Source organism: Salmo salar, chromosome ssa16 (genome assembly GCF_905237065.1).
Source record: "Salmo salar chromosome ssa16, Ssal_v3.1, whole genome shotgun sequence".
In the NCBI taxonomy this organism is placed as follows: Eukaryota; Metazoa; Chordata; class Actinopteri; order Salmoniformes; family Salmonidae; genus Salmo; species Salmo salar.
In genome coordinates, this window is record NC_059457.1 from 86,895,250 (window position 1) to 86,914,482 (window position 19,233).

At 44.5% G+C, this 19,233-nt stretch overlaps 1 protein-coding gene across 2 annotated transcripts; it reads left to right on the forward strand.

The window, feature by feature from the left end:
- Positions 1-931: 931 nt before the first annotated feature.
- Positions 932-17,865, forward strand: LOC106594654 (gastrula zinc finger protein XlCGF17.1-like). Of its 2 annotated transcripts, none has more exons than XM_045696772.1 (2): positions 932-4,273; positions 16,023-17,865. In XM_045696772.1, exons 1-2 carry the CDS (start codon positions 4,174-4,176, stop codon positions 17,036-17,038), a joined length of 1,116 nt encoding a protein of 371 aa, XP_045552728.1. In that variant the 5' UTR covers positions 932-4,173; the 3' UTR covers positions 17,039-17,865. The 2 variants fall into 2 exon arrangements, with proteins under 2 accessions (XP_045552728.1, XP_045552727.1); XM_045696771.1 differs by lacking the exon at positions 932-4,273 and adding an exon at positions 4,592-5,017.
- The last annotated feature ends 1,368 nt before the right edge of the window (positions 17,866-19,233 follow it).

A 19,233-nucleotide genomic window follows, 5' to 3' on the forward strand; every position in this document is an offset into this window, starting at 1 on the left:
AGTAAAAAAAAGAAATGGTGAAAACTGATCATCACTTGCAGTTTCCCACAGAAAACTGCAGAGGGAAGCAGTACCACCCAGTCAAACATCAGACTACATTGAGTGTACGAAAAGTTAAGGACACCTGCTCTTTCTATGACATAGACTGACTAGGTGAAAGCTATGATCCCCTATTGATGTCACTTGTTAAATTGTCAACAAATCAATGTAGATGAAGGGGAGGAGACATGTTGAAGGATTTTTAAGCCATGAGATAATTGAGGCATGGATTGTGCATGTGTACCATTCAGAGGGTGAATGGGCAAGACAAAGATTTAAGTGCCTTTGAACGGGGTATGCTAGTAGGTGCCAGGTGCGTCAAGAACTGCAACGCTGCTGGGTTTTTCACTCAACAGTCTCCTGTGTGTATCAAGAACAGTCCACCACCCAAAGGACATCAGGCCAACTTGACACAACTGTGGGAAGCATTGGAGTCAATATGGGTCAGCATCCCTGTGGAACGCTTTTGGCACCTTGTAGAGTTCATAGCTGACACATTGAGGCTGTTCTGAGGGCAAAAGGGGAGGAGCAAGTCAATATTAGGAAGGCGATCTTAATGTTTTGTCCACTCAGTGTATATTGTTACGTGAGAAGCCTCACAGAGGGCATTCAACACTATGGTCAAATCCATGGTCATCTCAATATCTTTACAGTAGAAGCTAACAAAACACACCAAAACTGACCAGGTCCACACTGATCAGTAGAGTAAAGAGGCTAACATTCTATAACACTCCTTTTCCTCTACACAGTTCTCTCACAGTGAGAAATAGCTAGCAATATTTCTGATTTTTTTTACCCTTTCACTTACTTAGCTAGTGAATGGAGCTAGCTAGTTTAGCCTACTCTAACACCTGGCTTAAACAGAGGGATGCTATGTTAGCTAGCTGGCTATGGCTATCCAACACTGGAACTCTTCCAAGTCAAGGTATCTTTTAGTTTTATTAATTTATTGCCACTGGGGCCTGTGGTTGTAACTGCTAAACTGCTTGCTGACTGTACACTGTACTGCATGACTAGCGGGTTTACTAACGAGTTAGTTCTATTCACTATGTTGACTAGCATTAGCTAATATGGTGACAATGTAGGGTGTGTGTAGCGGTTAGCGGTCATGCTAAGGAGGTTTGGCTTGGAAAGTTTTTGCGGCTGGTCACAGAAAGCTGATGTGTTGTGCACTGAAGTCCACAGGCGAAGGGAAAAGGTGAGAGGAGGAGAGCGCATAGATAGATGCGAGCAAAGTGATCATGCTCTTTGTATGTGGCTGCTATGAAAGTGAACTCTGCGTCTGTTCATGGGTGTATTCATTTCGCAGATGCAGATTCTGTTGAAAAACATTTCTTGTACGGAAGCAAACAGTAAAAAACATGCCTGTATTTGTCCAATAGAAAATCTTGTTTGCAACTGTTGAACTATTGATTACACCCTAGATCAGCTAGATGCAGGAAAAAGTGTGCAAGGCGGTTTTGAATGTGTCACTATCTGTCACCTTGATTACTCAAAATTCTCTCAACCTGTGTCCCTACATTGTAAACTTTCATTCATAGGCTAGATTGTAGCAGCCTCATGATGGGTACAGGGAAAATGTTAGTATCATGTAGTAGCCTACACCTATCGATGTTTCATTGAGATGGGTGAATGGAATATGAATGACAGTCATCCAATATGCTGTTATAGAAATAAAATAAAAATGATCATCCTTCCTCATCTTAAACGGCACCGATCGCCACTGTCGTCTCCTGTGTACATACCTAATATTGAGTACATACCTGCATCTCCTGAATACAAACCAAGTAATCTAACGTATAGGTCTTCATGTGCTGATGAGAACTTTGATGATCTCGAAATGGAGTCAGTCGGCAGTTGTGAGGGCCAGTCCAGGATGTGGTGGACCTTCCTGAGGCGACAGGTGTGGTAGAGACGTCCAACGTTTGCCCTGAGACTCCTACCGGAGATCATTTTGGAAAGAGTGGATTCCTGCTTTTTGGCCGACCCATACATTGTGTCAAGCTGGGTAAAGGACACAAAAGGGTAATCAATGGGGGTTAATCAATGGGGTTGAGTGTAGAAGTGGATGAAATGAAAAGGAATATTCCTAGTGTTTGTGACACCTGACATTTGGTGAGACAGAGACCCGGTGGCAATGGCGAGACTGAGAAAAGCATGTCTGTCTTGTTGAGCTTTGACAGAGTTGCTACCTGATAAGGTCAGGTTAGATTATATTTGGTATTCTGTGAGGGCCTATGTTCTGAATCCGCTCCACTACGGTGCTTTAGGTGCCAAGGATTCAGACATGTTGCAGCAGTGTGTAGAAGTGGGATCCCACGATGTGAGGAAAGTGCAGGAGGGCATAGTCAGAGGGAGTGTACATTTGGGATACAGAAAGCACCGTGTGTCAACTGGGGTTTTCAGCTGGGGACCCAAAGTGCCTTGTGAGAGAGACAGGCTGAGATTGCCAGAGTTTGTGTGGGGCAGAACGTTTCCTCTACGCTGAAGCAGTGAAGAGGGTATCCCAAGGGTGAGAGAGTCGACTGGGAGCCTCCCAGTGAGTAGGCCTGAAGAGAGGATGAGTTTTAGTATGGTTGGACTTCTGATCAACGTCACCGATGGAGCGGAAAGTACATGTGGCAGTTGCAGCAGCAGAGAAACAAGGAAAGGGTTCAACCTCAGAGAGGTGCAGGGGTCTGCCTTAATCGACATCCACGTCTTCGGCGCCCGGGGAACAGTGGGTGAACTGCCTTGCTCAGGGGCAGAACGACAGATTGTTAACATGTCAGCTTGGGGATTTGATCCAGCAACCTTTCGGTTACTGGCCCAGCACTCTAACCATTAAGCTACCTGCGCCCCACGAAAAAAATAAAACAGGTAAAACATTGTGAGAGATTTTTGTGCAGAAGATCTACAGGAAGTTTTGAGGGAAGGGGTTCCATCCTCCCAGGCAGATGGCCTGTTGTAGGATCGTTTAGGGCCAAAGTAGTGGGATGGGGTGGTTGTTTTTTGGGGGATAGTGTATAGGTGTACAGATACATCTTTGGTGGTAGTGGGGGAACAGGAAGTTTCGGGCAGGCGCCTTAACAGTGTTGTCAAGACGATAACTTTTGTGTCGGTTTCAAATGTATTACTACTGGTATGTAATAGCATGTTTAAACGTTCTAATATCGAAAGAACATGTCATAACATGCTAGGTAACAAATAACTTAAAGTTTTATCACGTTTGGTAAAGGTTTTATGTGTTATTTCTGTGTCAAGCAGAGTGAGTGAAGAACGTGATCAAATCTATTTTTCAAGTCACATAAACTAGAGACTGGGTTTGTCTGAGTGACTGTACATCATTTCGTAAAGGTAATTTAATAAAAAATAAAAGTATTTGAGATTTCTGAGTTCGTTTGACATATTAGTTTTGTGTAAAATTCACAAGCTGGTAAAATGGTGGCGCCCACTCGATCTGCTTCAACGGACTTCGGTGCAGGCAGTGCTCGTGCACCAGAGAGAGACAAATTCACAGCTACACTACTGGTTTGAAGATGAATGTAATGTTTATCCGTTTTTCACGTGTAGCAATATTTAGACACATTCAGTTATTTCTATCTATAATTGTTACTATGGTGTGAACGGGAAATACAATAGTTTTTTTTGTGATTGAAATAATACAGTGAAGACAAGGTTATTGCAGAAAATAGTTCATTGTGCTGCTTAAAACAACAACTGCAACCTAAATGGTTTTGGGTTTTTAATGCTTTTTTTAATGTTTATGTAAATGTTTATGTAAATGCAGGAAATCTACTCTAGGTTAAGTGTATTTACGTTGTGATTTAGTGTGTAATTTGTGTCTAATGTTAATTAATTAATGTTTTGTTGTCAATGCTTAGCTACCTGATCTATTTAAATTAGATAATTTAACAAGAAAAAATAGAATGTAATTTTAGAGAATAAAGAAAGTGCCAGAACTTTCAAGACAATCATTTTTTGTGTCCGTTTCTCTTTATTACTTCAGGCCGACTCAGGTCAAGTCTGAGGCCTGTAACATCAACAGTGAGGACAAACCCAGCCTGCCTCTCTTCTTCCACACTGAGTCCAAACCTACAGTCACTCGGTCCTGATTGTGACAGTGGAGCCCAGTTTGCACTGCAGGATCCAGAGATGGCATCAGTGAAGCTGGAAGACTGCAGTCAAACACTGGAGCTGAATGTCATCATTAAAGATGAAGATGAGGAGAAGATTGGGAAATCTGTTTCACATGGTAAGGGCAGGTTTTATCTTACTAAATGTATGTTGTTCATTCCAACTTCCCACTGTGTATGAAAAGTTGCAGTAGAGCTGTTTCAATGAGAAGGTTAATGTTATTTCATGCTACTGGATTAACATAAATGTACAGTACCAGTCAAAAGTTTGGACACACCTACTCATTCCAGGGTTTTTCTTTATTTTTACTATTTTCTACATTGTAGAATAATAGTGGACATCAAAACTATGATATAACTTTCAAGCAATGTATAAGAGAGTTATACTCCAGTCTAGTAGGTGGCGGTAGTGCAACATTTATTGGATGCAAACAACAGTTAAACATAATCGAAGAACTCACCTGTAATGTGCCACGTCTACCACAACCTTTCCTATCGTGTTAGTTATCGCTACAGCATTTTAGGAAGCCATTGTTCAAAGTGTGTTCATGCATATAGTACAATGGAAGGGGGTGTGTCATGCACAGGGGAGGACCAGGAAATGGATCTCAGACTTCTATTTAGGACTAGGATCCTATCCGGAGTTGACAGATTAACAGTGAGGACAAACCCAGCCTCCCTCTCTCCTTCCACACTGAGTAGAAACCTTCAGTCACTGGGTCCTGATTGTGACAGTGGAGCCCAGTTTGTACTGCAGGATCCAGAGATGGCATCAGTGAAGCTGGAAGACTGCAGTCAAACACTGGAGCTGAATGTCAACATTAAAGATGAAGAGGAGAAGATTGGGAAATCTGTTAGTCATGGTAAAAGCAGGTTCTATCTTCGTAAATTAGACCTCCATAATTTATGGCCCAGTCTAATGCTAGGTTGAATTCTGCTTCTATCGTGAATGGCGTCGTGTGGGCGAGCGGTTTGCTGATGTTAATAACGTTGTGAACAGAGTGCCCCATGGTGGTGTTATGTTATGGGCAGGCATAAACTACGGTCAACGAACTTGATTGCATTTTATCGATGGCAGTTTGAATGGACAAAAATACCGTGACGAGATCCTGAAGCCCACTGTGAGGCCCATTTTTCTTTAAAGGTATTCCTGAAATCCATAGAATAGGGCCTAATTAATTTATTTCAATTTAGCGATTTACTCATATGAACTGTAACTCAGTAAAATCAATAAAATTGTTGCATGTTGCGTTTATTTCTGTTCAGTATACAAAGTCTACTACTCAATGGGGTAAACATGAACGTCAACAACAAAGGGACACAGTGCCCTTCGCTCCCGCTTGACAAGCTCTACTCTGGCAACCTAGTAGCCATAGCAACCTACTATGAAGTAGCTACCTAGTAGCCATTTTCAGGGTGACAGCTGAACTTTTTTTAACCTTTTTAACCAGTCACGTCAGTTAAGAACACATTCTTATTTACAATGACCGGCCAAACGTGGACGACGCTGGGCCAATTGTGCGCCACCCAATGGGACTCCAAATCACAGCCGGTTGTGATACAGCCTGGATTCAAACCAGGGTGTCTGTAGTGACTCCTCTAGTACTGAGATGCAGTGTCTTAGTCCGCTGAGCCACTCGGGAGCCCAACATACAGCGCATGAAGTACACCATCAATCTTTTTTTTTTTTTAAATAAAGAGTTGTCAGTTTTTATAGCTGAAACTGTACAATTATTTGTGTAAAACTAACATTTACATTTACATTTAAGTCATTTAGCAGACGCTCTTATCCAGAGCGACTTACAAATTGGTGCATTCACCTTATAATATCCAGTGGAACAACCACTTTACAATAGTGCATCTAAATCTTTTAAGGGGGGGTTAGAAGGATTACTTTATCCTATCCCAGGTATTCCTTAAAGAGGTGGGGTTTCAGGTGTCTCCGGAAGGTGGTGATTGACTCCGCTGTCCTGGCGTCGTGAGGGAGCTTGTTCCACCATTGGGGTGCCAGAGCAGCGTACAGTTTTGACTGGGCTGAGCGGGAACTGTGCTTCCTCAGAGGTAGGGAGGCGAGCAGGCCAGAGGTGGATGAACGCAGTGCCCTTGTTTGGGTGTAGGGCCTGATCAGAGCCTGAAGGTACGGAGGTGCCGTTCCCCTCACAGCTCCGTAGGCAAGCACCATGGTCTTGTAGCGGATGCGAGCTTCGACTGGAAGCCAGTGGAGAGAGCGGAGGAGCGGGGTGACGTGAGAGAACTTGGGAAGGTTGAACACCAGACGGGCTGCGGCGTTCTGGATGAGTTGTAGGGGTTTAATGGCACAAGCAGGGAGCCCAGCCAACAACGAGTTGCAGTAATCCAGACGGGAGATGACAAGTGCCTGGATTAGGACCTGCGCCGCTTCCTGTGTGAGGCAGGGTCGTACTCTGCGAATGTTGTAGAGCATGAACCTACAGGATCGGGTCACCGCCTTGATGTTAGTGGAGAACGATAGGGTGTTGTCCAGGGTCACGCCGAGGCTCTTAGCACTCTGGGAGGAGGACACAAGGGAGTTGTCAACCGTGATGGCGAGATCATGGAACGGGCAGTCCTTCCCCGGGAGGAAGAGCAGCTCCGTCTTGCCGAGGTTCAGCTTGAGGTGGTGATCCGTCATCCACACTGATATGTCTTCCAGACATGCAGAGATGCGATTCGCCACCTGGTTGTCAGAAGGGGGAAAGGAGAAGATTAATTGTGTGTCATCTGCATAGCAATGATATGAGAGACCATGTGAGGATATGACAGAGCCAAGTGACTTGGTGTATAGCGAGAATAGGAGAGGGCCTAGAACAGAGCCCTGGGGGACACCAGTGGTGAGAGCACGTAGTGCGGAGACAGATTCTCGCCACGCCACCTGGTAGGAGCGACCTGTCAGGTAGGACGCAATCCAAGCGTGGGCCGCGCCGGAGATGCCCAGGTCGGAGAGGGTGGAGAGGAGGATCTGGTGGTTCACAGTATCAAAGGCAGCAGATAGGTCTAGGAGGATAAGAGCAGAGGAGAGAGAGTTAGCTTTAGCAGTGCGGAGAGCCTCCGTGACACAGAGAAGAGCAGTCTCAGTTGAATGCCCAGTCTTGAAACCTGACTGATTAGGATCAAGAAGGTCATTCTGAGAGAGATAGCAAGAGAGCTGGCCAAGGACGGCACGTTCAAGAGTTTTGGAGAGAAAGGAAAGAAGGGATACTGGTCTGTAGTTGTTGACATCGGAGGGATCGAGTGTAGGTTTTTTTCAGAAGGGGTGCAACTCTCGCTCTCTTGAAGACGGAAGGGACGTAGCCAGCGGTCAAGGATGAGTTGATGAGCGAGGTGAGGTAGGGGAGAAGGTCTCCGGAAATGGTCTGGAGAAGAGAGGAGGGGATAGGGTCAAGTGGGCAGGTTGTTGGGCGGCCGGCCGTCACAAGACACGAGATTTCATCTGGAGAGAGAGGGGAGAAAGAGGTCAAAGCACAGGGTAGGGCAGTGTGAGCAGGACCAGCGGTGTCGTTTGACTATCGATGCGTCAACCTTCTTTTCAAAATGGTTGACGAAGTCATCCGCAGAGAGGGAGGAGGGGGGGAGGGGGAGGAGGATTCAGGAGGGAGGAGAAGGTAGCAAAGAGCTTCCTAGGGTTAGAGGCAGATGCTTGGAATTTAGAGTGGTAGAAAGTGGCTTTAGCAGCAGAGACAGAAGAGGAAAATGTAGAGAGGAGGGAGTGAAAGGATGCCAGGTCCGCAGGGGAGGCGAGTTTTCCTCCATTTCCGCTCGGCTGCCCGGAGCCCTGTTCTGTGAGCTCGCAGTGAGTCGTCGAGCCACGGAGCAGGAGGGGAGGACCGAGCCGGCCTGGAGGATAGGGGACAGAGGAAATCAAAGGATGCAGAGAGGGAGGAGAGGAGGGTTGAGGAGGCAGAATCAGGAGATAGGTTGGAGAAGGTTTGAGCAGAGGGAAGAGATGATAGGATGGAAGAGGAGAGAGTAGCGGGAGAGAGAGAGCGAAGGTTGGGACGGCGCAATACCATCCGAGTAGGGGCAGAGTGAGAAGTGTTGGATGAGAGCGAGAGGGAAAAGGATACAAGGTAGTGGTCAGAGACTTGGAGGGGAGTTGCAATGAGATTAGTGGAAGAACAGCATCTAGTAAAGATGAGGTCAAGCGTATTGCCTGCCTTGTGAGTAGGGGGGGAAGGTGAGAGGGTGAGGTCAAAAGAGGAGAGGAGTGGAAAGAAGGAGGCAGAGAGGAATGAGTCAAAGGTAGACGTGGGGAGGTTAAAGTCACCCAGAACTGTGAGAGGTGAGCCATCCTCAGGAAAGGAACTTATCAAGGCGTCAAGCTCATTGATGAACTCTCCAAGGGAACCTGGAGGGTGATAAATGATAAGGATGTTAAGCTTGAAAGCGCTGGTAACTGTGACAGCATGGAATTCAAATGAGGAGATAGACAGATGGGTCAGGGGAGAAAGAGAGAATGTCCACTTGGGAGAGATGAGGATTCCAGTGCCACTGGCTCGATGCTCTAGGGGTTTGCGAGAACACGTAGGCAGACGAGGAGAGAGCAGTAGGAGTAGCAGTGTTAGCTGTGGTAATCCATGTTTCCGTCAGCGCCAGACTCATCCTCTGGCTTAAAATCAGAAGTCCAAACTCTTGCGGTATGGTAGCTCAATGTATGCAGGGTTGGGTAGGTTACTTTCGAAATGGATTCCTTTACAAGGTACCTGTCCAAAATTGTAGTCAGTAACTTAATTTTTGGATTACTCAAACTCATTAACGTAATCTGATTACATTCCGTTACTTTTAGACTACTTTATTTTGAGAATGTGAAATGTGAGAATAATAGTCAAGAGAATGATTTATTTCAGATTTGATTTCTTTCATCACATTCCCAGTGGGTCAGAAGTTTACATACTCAATTAGTATTTGGTAGCATTGCCTTTAAATTGTTTAACTTGGGTCAAACGTTTTGGGTTGCCTTCCGCAAGCTTCCCACAATAAATTGGGTGAATTTTGGCCCATTCAACCTGACAGAGCTGGTGTAATGGAGTCAGGTTTGCTCCTTGCTCGCACATGCTTTTTCAGTTCTGCCCACAAATGTTCTATGGGATTGAGGTCAGGGCTTTGTGATGACCACTCCAATACCTTGACTTTGTTGTCCTTAAGCCATTTTGCCACAACTTTGGAAGTATGCTTGGGGTCATTGTCCATTTGGAAGACCCATTTGTAACCAAGCTTTAACTTCCTGACTGATGTCTTGAGATGTTGCTTCAATATATCCACATAATTTCCCTTCCTCATGATGCCATCTATTTTGTGAAGAGCACCAGTCCCTCCTGCAGCAAAGCACCCCCACAACATGATGCTGCCACCCCCATGCTTCCCGGTTGGGATGGTGTTCTTCGGCTTGCAAGCCTCACCCTTTTTCCTCCAAACATAACGATTGTCATTATGGCAAAGCAGTTCTATTTTTGTTTCATCAGACCAGAGGACATTTATCCAAAAAGTACGATCTTTGTCGCCATGTGCAGTTGCAAACCGTAGTCTTGCTTTTTTTCTGGCAGTTTTGGGGCAATGGCTTCTTCCTTGCTGAGCGGCCTTTCAGGTTATTTCGATATAGGACTCGTTTTACTGTGGATATAGATACTTCTGTACCTATTTCCTCTAGCATCTTCACAAGGTCCTTTGCTGTTGTTGTGGGATTGATTTGCACATTTCCCACCAAAGTACGTTCATCTCTAGGAGACGGAACGCGTCTGCTTCCTGAGCGGTATGACGGCTGCGTGGTTCCATGGTGTTAATACTTGCATATTATTGTTTGTAAAGATGAATGTGGTAAATTTCTCCCAAGGATGAACCAGACTTGTGGAGGTCTACAATTTTTTTTCTGAGGTCTTGGCTGATTTCTTTTGATATTCCCATGATGTCAAGCAAAGAGGCACTGAGTTTGAAGGTAGGCCTTGAAAGACATCCACAGGTACACTTCCAATTGACTCAAATGTCAATTAGCCTCTCAGAAGCTTCTAAAGCTATGACATCATTTTCTGGAATTTTCCAAGCTGTTTAAAGGCACAGTCAACTTAGTGGATGTAAACTTCGGACCCACTGGAATTGTGATTAAGTGAAATAATCTGTCTGTAAACAGTTGTTGAAAAAAGTATTTGTCATGCGCAAAGTAGATGTCCTAACCGACTTGCCAAAACTATAGTTTGTTAGCAAGAAATTTGTGGAGTGGTTGAAAAATGAGTTTTAATGACTCCAACCTAAGTGTATGTAAACTTCCGACTTCAACTGTACCTTTTGCCTCCTGAATACAAACTGAGTAATCATATTTATAGGTCTACATGCTCTCTTGAGAACCTTGACGATCTCGAAATGGAAGTTGAGCAGTCCAGAATTAAGTGTGCCAACCTGTGGTAGACAGGTGTAGTCAGTGGTGGAAAAAGTACCCAATTAAGATAGTTGAGTAAAAGTAAAGATGCCTTGATAGAAAATGACTCAAGTGAAAGTCGCCCAGTAAAATACAACTTGAGTAAAAGTATTTGGTTTTAAATATACTTAACTATCAGAAGTAAAAGTACAAGTGTAAATTATTTAAAATTCCTTATTAAGCCAACCAGGCCTTATGTTCTTGTTTTTTTTGGTTTTTTTACAGATACCCAGGGGCACGCTTAAACACTTGGATATCCATTTACAAACAAAGCATGTGTTTAGTGAGTCTGCTAGATCAGAGGCAGTAGGGATGACCAGGGATGTTCTCTTGATAAGTGTGGGAATTAGACCATTTTCCTCTCCTGCTAAACATTCAAAATGTAACGAGTACTTTTGGGTGTCAGGGAAAATGTATGGAGTAAAAAGTACATAATTTTCTTTAATATATTGAAGTAAAAGTTGTAAAAACTTAGTAGTTTACACCACAGGGTGTAGTTGAGACTTCAAACGTTTGCCCTGAGAATCCTACCAGAGATGATTTTGGACAGGTAGGAGTGAGACTTTTGGAAAGCGTTGATTCTAGCTTTTTGGCCCACCCATACGTTTTGTCAAGTTGGGTAAAGAACAAACTGGGAATGGTTATATCTGTGTTACAAAGTTTCGAGAAGTGGAATTGTTTAGATTTTTTTTGCTTATCCACCGCCCAGAGGAAGCGGGTGCTTCAAGTCACGCGGCTCGGGTCTCAACCTGTGGCATGCTTTGATCTCCAGAGTAGGGCCCGGCTCAAAGGGGTGATCAGTGGGGTAGAGGGGGATCAAATGAAAATGAATATTCCTAGTGTTTGTGTTACCAGCCGTTTGGTGAGACGTAGACCCGGTGGCAATGGCGTGACTGAGAATACCCTGTTTGTCTTGAGCTTTGACAGAGTTGCTACCTGAAAAGGTTAGGTTATATTTGGTGTTCTGCGAGGGCCTATGTTCTGAGTTCATTACGGTGCTTTAGGTGCCAAGAATTCGGACATGTTGTAGCAGTGTGTAGAAGAGGGATCCCACGATGTGAAGAAAGTGCAGGAGGGCATAGTCAGAGGGAGTGTACAGTTGGGATAGAGAAAGCACTGTGTGTCAACAGTGGGGTTGCCAATGCAGCTGAGGATCTGAAATGCCTTGTGAGAGAGACAGGTTGAAATTGTCAGTTTGAGTGGGGCAGAACGTTTCCTATGCTGAGACAAAGAGAGTAGAGGGTTGCCCAAGGGCAAGGGAGCCTGCCAGTGTTTAAGTTCTGAGTGTAGTTACTAACCCTTTTGTACCTTTTTAGCTTTTGACTCTTACCCACTTTTAGAATAGTTTTATTCCTCTTTTGTATTGTACAGATATGAATTCATACAGTACCAGCCTACTGATTTTAATTCATACAGTGAATTCGGAAGGTATTCAGATCCTTTGACTTTTACCACATGTTACAGCCTTATTGTGTTACAGACTTATTCTGAAATGGATTTAGTTCCCCCCCCTCCATTAATCTACACGCAATATCCTATAATGACAAAACAAAAACACAGGTTTTGATACATTTTAGAAAATGTGTATAAATGTGATTTCAGCTTCTATTTTTATATATATATCCCCATCCCTTTACTCAGTACTTGGTTGAATCACCTTTGGCAGCGATTACAGCCTCGAGTCTTCTTGGGGATCACGCTACAACTTTCTCCAGAAAATGTTTATCAGGTTCAAGTCCAGGTTCTGGCTGGGCCACTCAAGGACATTCAGAGACTTGTCCCGAAGCCACTCCTGAGTTGTCTTGGCTATTGTCCTGTTGGAAGGTGAACTTTCTCCCCAGTCAGAGGTCCTGGGCACTCTGGAACAGGTTTTCATCAAGGATCGCTCTGTTCTTTGTTGCATTCATCTTTCCCTTGATCCTGACTAGTCTCCCAGTCCCTGCTGCTGAAAAACCTCCCCACAGCATGATGCTGCTATCACCATGCTTCACCATAGGGATGGTGCCAGGTTTCCTCCAAACGTGACGCTTGGCATTCAGGCCAAAGAGTTACATTTTGGTTTCATCAGACCAGAGAATCTTGTTTCTCATGGTCTGAGAGTCTTTAGGTGCCTTTTGGCAAACTCCAAGTGGGCTGTCATGTGCCTTTTTACTGAGGAGTGGCTTCCGTCTGGCCACTACCATCAAGGCCTGATTGGTGGAGTGCTGCAGAGATGGTTGTCCTTCTGGAAGGTTGTCCCATCTCCACAGAGGAACTCTGGAGCTCTGTCAGAGTGACCATCGGGTTCTTGGTCACCTCCCTGACCAAGGCCCTTCTCCCGCGATTGCTCAATTTGGCCGGGCAGCCAGCTCTAGGAATAGTCTTGGTGGTTCCAAACTTCTTCCATTTAAGAATGATGGAGGCCACTGTGTTCTTGGGGACCTTCAATGCTGCAGAAATGTTTTGGTACCCTTCCCCAGATCTGTGCCTCAAAACAATCCTGTCTTGGAGCTCTACGGACAATTCCTTTAACCTCATGGCTTGGTTTTTGCTCTGACATGCACTGTCAACTGTGGGACATTTTTATATGGACAGGTGTGTGCCTTTCCAAATCATGTCCAATCAATTGAATTTACCACAGGGGGATTCCAATCAAGTTGAAGAAACATCTCAAGGATGATAAATGGGAACAGGATGCACCTGAGCTCAATTTTGAGTCTCATAGCAAAGGGTGTGAATACTTATGTAAATAAGGAATTTCTGTTTTTTATTTTGAATACATTTGCAAACATTTCAAAAAGCCTGTTTTTAGCTTTGTCATTATGGGGTATTGTGTGTGGATTGAGGATTTGTAAAAAAAAAAAAAAAAGTAATCCATTTTAGAATAAGGCTGTAACGTAATAATGTGGGAAAAGAGAAGAGGTCTGAATACTTTTCGAATGCACTGTATGTCACCCGGTACAGCCAAAAGAGGACTGGCCACCCCTCAGACTGGTTCCTCTCTAGGTTTCTTCCTAGGTTCCTGCATTCTGGGGAGTTTTTCTTAGCCACTGTGCTTCTACATATGCATTGCTTGCTTATTGGTGTTTTAGGTTGGATTTCTGTATAAGCACTTTGTGTCAGCTGCTGATTTAAAAAGTGCATCAAATGTATTTGACATGTATAATGAGTGTACAAAACATTAAGAACACCTTCCAAATGTTGAGTTGCACCCCCTTATGCCCTCAGCGTCAATTCGTCTGGGCATAGAATCTACAAGGTGTCGAAAGCTTTCCACAGGGATGATGGCGCATGTTGACTCTCATGCTTCCCAGTTGTTTCAAGTTGGCTAAATGTCCTTTGGGTGGTGACCATTCTTACAGACACAGGAAACTGTTGAGCATGGAAAAACCCAGAAGCATTGCATTTCTTAACACAGGCTGGTGCGCCTGGCACCTACTACCATACCCTGTTCAAAGGCACTTCTATCTTTTGTCTTGCCCATTCACCATCTGAATGGCACACAGACAATCCGTGTCACAATTGTATCAAGCCTTAAAAATCCTTTAATTTGTTTCTTTATCTACACTGATTGAACTGAATTTTAACAAGTGACATCAATAACTGCCCTACCCTGTGCTTTGACCTCTTTCTCCCCTCTCTCTCCAGATGAAATCTCGCGTCTTGTGACGGCCGGCCGCCCAACAACCTGCCCACTTGACCCTATCCCCTCCTCTCTTCTCCAGACCATTTCCGGAGACCTTCTCCCCTTCCTCACCTCGCTCATCAACTCATCCTTGACCGCTGGCTACGTCCCTTCCGTCTTCAAGAGAGCGAGAGTTGCACCCCTTCTGAAAAAACCTACACTCGATCCCTCCGATGTCAACAACTACAGACCAGTATCCCTTCTTTCTTTTCTCTCCAAAACTCTTGAACGTGCCGTCCTTGGCCAGCTCTCCTGCTATCTCTCTCAGAATGACCTTCTTGATCCTAATCAGTCAGGTTTCAAGACTGGGCATTCAACTGAGACTGCTCTTCTCTGTGTCACGGAGGCTCTCCGCACTGCTAAAGCTAACTCTCTCTCCTCTGCTCTCATCCTTCTAGACCTATCTGCTGCCTTTGATACTGTGAACCATCAGATCCTCCTCTCCACCCTCTCCGAGTTGGGCATCTCCGGCGCGGCCCACGCTTGGATTGCGTCCTACCTGACAGGTCGCTCCTACCAGGTGGCGTGGCGAGAATCTGTCTCCGCACCATGCGCTCTCACCACTGGTGTCCCCCAGGGCTCTGTTCTAGGCCCTCTCCTATTCTCGCTATACACCAAGTCACTTGGCTCTGTCATATCTTCACATGGTCTCTCCTATCATTGCTATGCAGACGACACACAATTAATCTTCTCCTTTCCCCCTTCTGATAACCAGGCGGCGAATCGCATCTCTGCATGTCTGTCAGACATATCAGTGTGGATGACGGATCACCAGCTCAAGCTGAACCTCGGCAAGACGGAGCTGCTCTTCCTCCCGGGGAAGGACTGCCCGTTCCATGATCTCGCCATCACGGTTGACAACTCCCTTGTGTCCTCCTCCCAGAGTGCTAAGAACCTTGGCGTGATCCTGGACAACACCCTGTCGTTCTCCACTAACATCAAGGCGGTGACCCGATCCTGTAGGTTCATGCTCTACAACATTCGCAGAGTACGACCCTGCCTCACACAGGAAGCGGCGCAGGTCCTAATCCAGGCACTTGTCATCTCCCGTCTGGATTACTGCAACTCGCTGTTGGCTGGGCTCCCTGCCTGTGCCATTAAACCCCTACAACTCATCCAGAACGCCGCAGCCCGTCTGGTGTTCAACCTTCCCAAGTTCTCTCACGTCACCCCGCTCCTCCGCTCTCTCCACTGGCTTCCAGTTGAAGCTCGCATCCGCTACAAGACCATGGTGATTGCCTACGGAGCTGTGAAGGGAACGGCACCTCCATACCTTCAGGCTCTGATCAGGCCCTACACCCAAACAAGGGCACTGCGTTCATCCACCTCTGGCCTGCTGGCCCCCCTACCTCTGAGGAAGCACAGTTCCCGCTCAGCCCAGTCAAAACTGTTCGCTGCTCAGGCACCCCAATGGTGGAACAAGCTCCCTCACGACGCCAGGACAGCGGAGTCAATCACCACCTTCCGGAGACACCTGAAACCCCACCTCTTTAAGGAATACCTAGGATAGGATAAAGTAATCCTTCTAACCCCCCCCTTAAAAGATTTAGATGCACTATTGTAAAGTGGTTGTTCCACTGGATATCATAAGGTGAATGCACCAATTTGTAAGTCGCTCTGGATAAGAGCGTCTGCTAAATGACTTAAATGTAAATGTAAATAAGGGATCATAGCTTTAATATGGTCAGTCTGATATGGTCAGAAAGAGCAGGTGTTCCTAATGTTTTGGCCACTCAGTGTATATCACACCAACTGATTGGTTCTTCTGTTGTTCACACAGGAGACCATGTTGAGACATTCTCTACATCCAGAGAGCAACAGCAGGAAGATCACAGAGCGAAGAGGTCTCACCACTGCCCACATTGTGAGGAGATTTTCCCAATTCTATCAAAGCTAAAAATACACTTAAAAATGCACACAGAAGAAAATCTGTATTCCTGCACTGACTGTGGGAAGAGTTTCACAACATCAAGGGCTCTGACAGTTCATCAGAGAGTACACACAGGAGATAAGCCTTACTACTGCTCTGACTGTGGGGAGAGTTTCTCTCAACAGAGCAACTTAAAAAAACACCAACGTATACATACAGGAGAGAAGCCTTACTCTTGCTCGGCCTGTGGGAGGAGTTTCTCTCAGCAGAGCAACTTCAAAAAACACCAACGTATACACACAGGAGAGAAGCCTTACTCCTGCTCTGACTGTGGAAAAGGCTTCACAACATCAACTGAGCTAACAGTTCATCAGAGAACCCACACATGTGAGAAGCCTTACTTTTGCTCTGACTGTGGAAAGAGTTTCTCCCGATTGGATACCTTAAAAGTACATGAACGTGTACATACAGGAGAGAAGCCATACTCCTGCTCTGACTGTGGAAAATGCTTCACAACCTCATCTGAGCTAACAGTTCATCAGAGAACACACACAGGAGAGAAGCCTTACTTCTGCTCTGACTGTGGAAAAAGTTTCTCCCAATTGGAGAAGTTAAAATGTCACCAGCGAATACATACAGACCAAAAGTCTTACTTCTGCTCTGACTGTGGGAAGAGTTTCACCCGATTGGATACCTTAAAATGTCACCAGCGTATACATACAGGAGAGAAGCCTTACTTCTGCTCTGATTGTGGGAATAGTTTCACCCGATTGGATACCTTAAAATGTCACCAGCGTATACATGCAGGAGAGAAGCCTTTCTCCTGCTCTGATTGTGGAAATAGTTTTTCTGATCAGAGCAGCTTAACAACACACCAATGTATACATACAGGAGAGAAGCCTCATCAGTTCTCTCAGACAAGCTAAGATTAAAGTCACCATCACTTCCTTCTCATCTCATAAAGGAAGTGGTAACAGTGAATTTGATAACATTTAAGAAAGAGTAAAACTCTATTGGGATTCTATTGTTTCTCACTGTAAGAGAACTGTGCAGAGGAAAGGGCATGTTATAGAATGTTAGCTTTTTGTTAATTTACTGATCAGTGTGCACCTTGTCAGTCCTTTTATTTTATAAATTTTTTAGCTTTTACTCTAAAGATATTGAGAGTACCTTGAATTTGCCCTTAGGGTTGAATGCCCTCTGAGGCTTCTCACATTGTAACAATGGAGTCTGATGGTTGACTGGGTGGTACTGCTTCCCTCTGCAGTTTTCTGTGGGAATGAGCTGGTAGACACAACATGTATCAGATAGAGATGATGTGATGATCAGTTTTCACCATTAGTTTGGGTGGATAATTTTTTTACTACTAAGTAACTTTTGTTTAATGATACACATACTTTGAAACGACTACCAGTTTATTAAATTGTCTTACACTCAATGACACTAATAAATCTATTATTTGGTTAACTGCATTGAACTTGATGTGCTAATTAAAAATAAATATTCTACATGAATTTGCTGGTCAAACTTTGGGTTATCTATACAGACAATGCAATGTTTTTGTTTACTTGATGTTATTCAAACTAATATAAATGTTTATGTATCTACTCAATACATGTCACTACACCTCTACATGCCAATTAGCTAGCCCCCAGTATGTTCTACAATGCATACAAATACTGTTTTGCAGTATAAAGGAAATGTTTTCATATTTAAATAAAAGTTAAATAAAATAACATTTATTTTGTCAATGTATAATTGTGATGTGTTTTCTATGGTGCCAAAGTCCAGGGACAATATTACTACCACAATTCAAGTATGACCCACTTACTATTGGGGAATGGAACCAGAAAGGAAGCTTGTGTTACCCTTTCCATGCCTCATTGTTCAGAGTGGAAGAGCTGTGAACTCACCTGTGATGGCCCACATCTACCACAACATTTCCTATTGTGTTAGTAAACACCACAGCATTTTAGAAAGCCATTGTTCAAAATGTGTTCATACACACACAGTCACAATGGGAGGGGATGTAGCATCCACAGGGGACGACTAGGGAGTTGATCTCAGACTTCTATTTAGGACTGGGATCCTATCCAGAGTTTCCAGGTTGACAAACCCAGCATGCCGCTCTCTCATCCAAACCTACAGTCACTGGTTCCTGATTGTGACTGGAGCCCAGCACCTCTACTTCCTGTGGCTATGGTAATGATTATAACGTTTCCTCATGAGCATAGCAGGTATCCATGGTAGTGTTTATGTTATGTTGTCAGCATAGCAGGTATCCATGGTAGTGTTTATGTTATGTTGTCAGCATAGCAGGTATCCATGGTAGTGTTTATGTTATGTTGTCAGCATAGCAGGTATCCATGGTAGTGTTTATGTTATGTTGTCAGCATAGCAGGTATCCATGGTAGTGTTTATGTTATGTTGTCAGCATAGCAGGTATCCATGGTAGTGTTTATGTTATGTTGTCAGCATAGCAGGTATCCATGGTAGTGTTTATGTTATGTTGTCAGCATAGCAGGTATCCATGGTAGTGTTTATGTTATGTTGTCAGCATAGCAGGTATCCATGGTAGTGTTTATGTTATGTCGTCAGCATAGCAGGTATCCATGGTAGTGTTTATGTTATGTCGTCAGCATAGCAGGTATCCATGGTAGTGTTTATGTTATGTCGTCAGCATAGCAGGTATCCATGGTAGTGTTTATGTTATGTTGTCAGCATAGCAGGTATCCATGGTAGTGTTTATGTTATGTTGTCAGCATAGCAGGTATCCATGGTAGTGTTTATGTTATGTCGTCAGCATAGCAGGTATCCATGGTAGTGTTTATGTTATGTTGTCAGCATAGCAGGTATCCATGGTAGTGTTTATGTTATGTTGTCAGCATAGCAGGTATCCATGGTAGTGTTTATGTTATGTTGTCAGCATAGCAGGTATCCATGGTAGTGTTTATGTTATGTTGTCAGCATAACAGGTATTTAATATTAATAACACCTTCCTAATATTCAGTTGCACCTTTTTTTGCCCTCAGAACAGCCTCAGTTCGTCGGGGCATGGACTCTACAAGGTGTCGAAAGCGTTCCACAGGGATGCTGACCCATGTTGACTCCTATGCTTCCT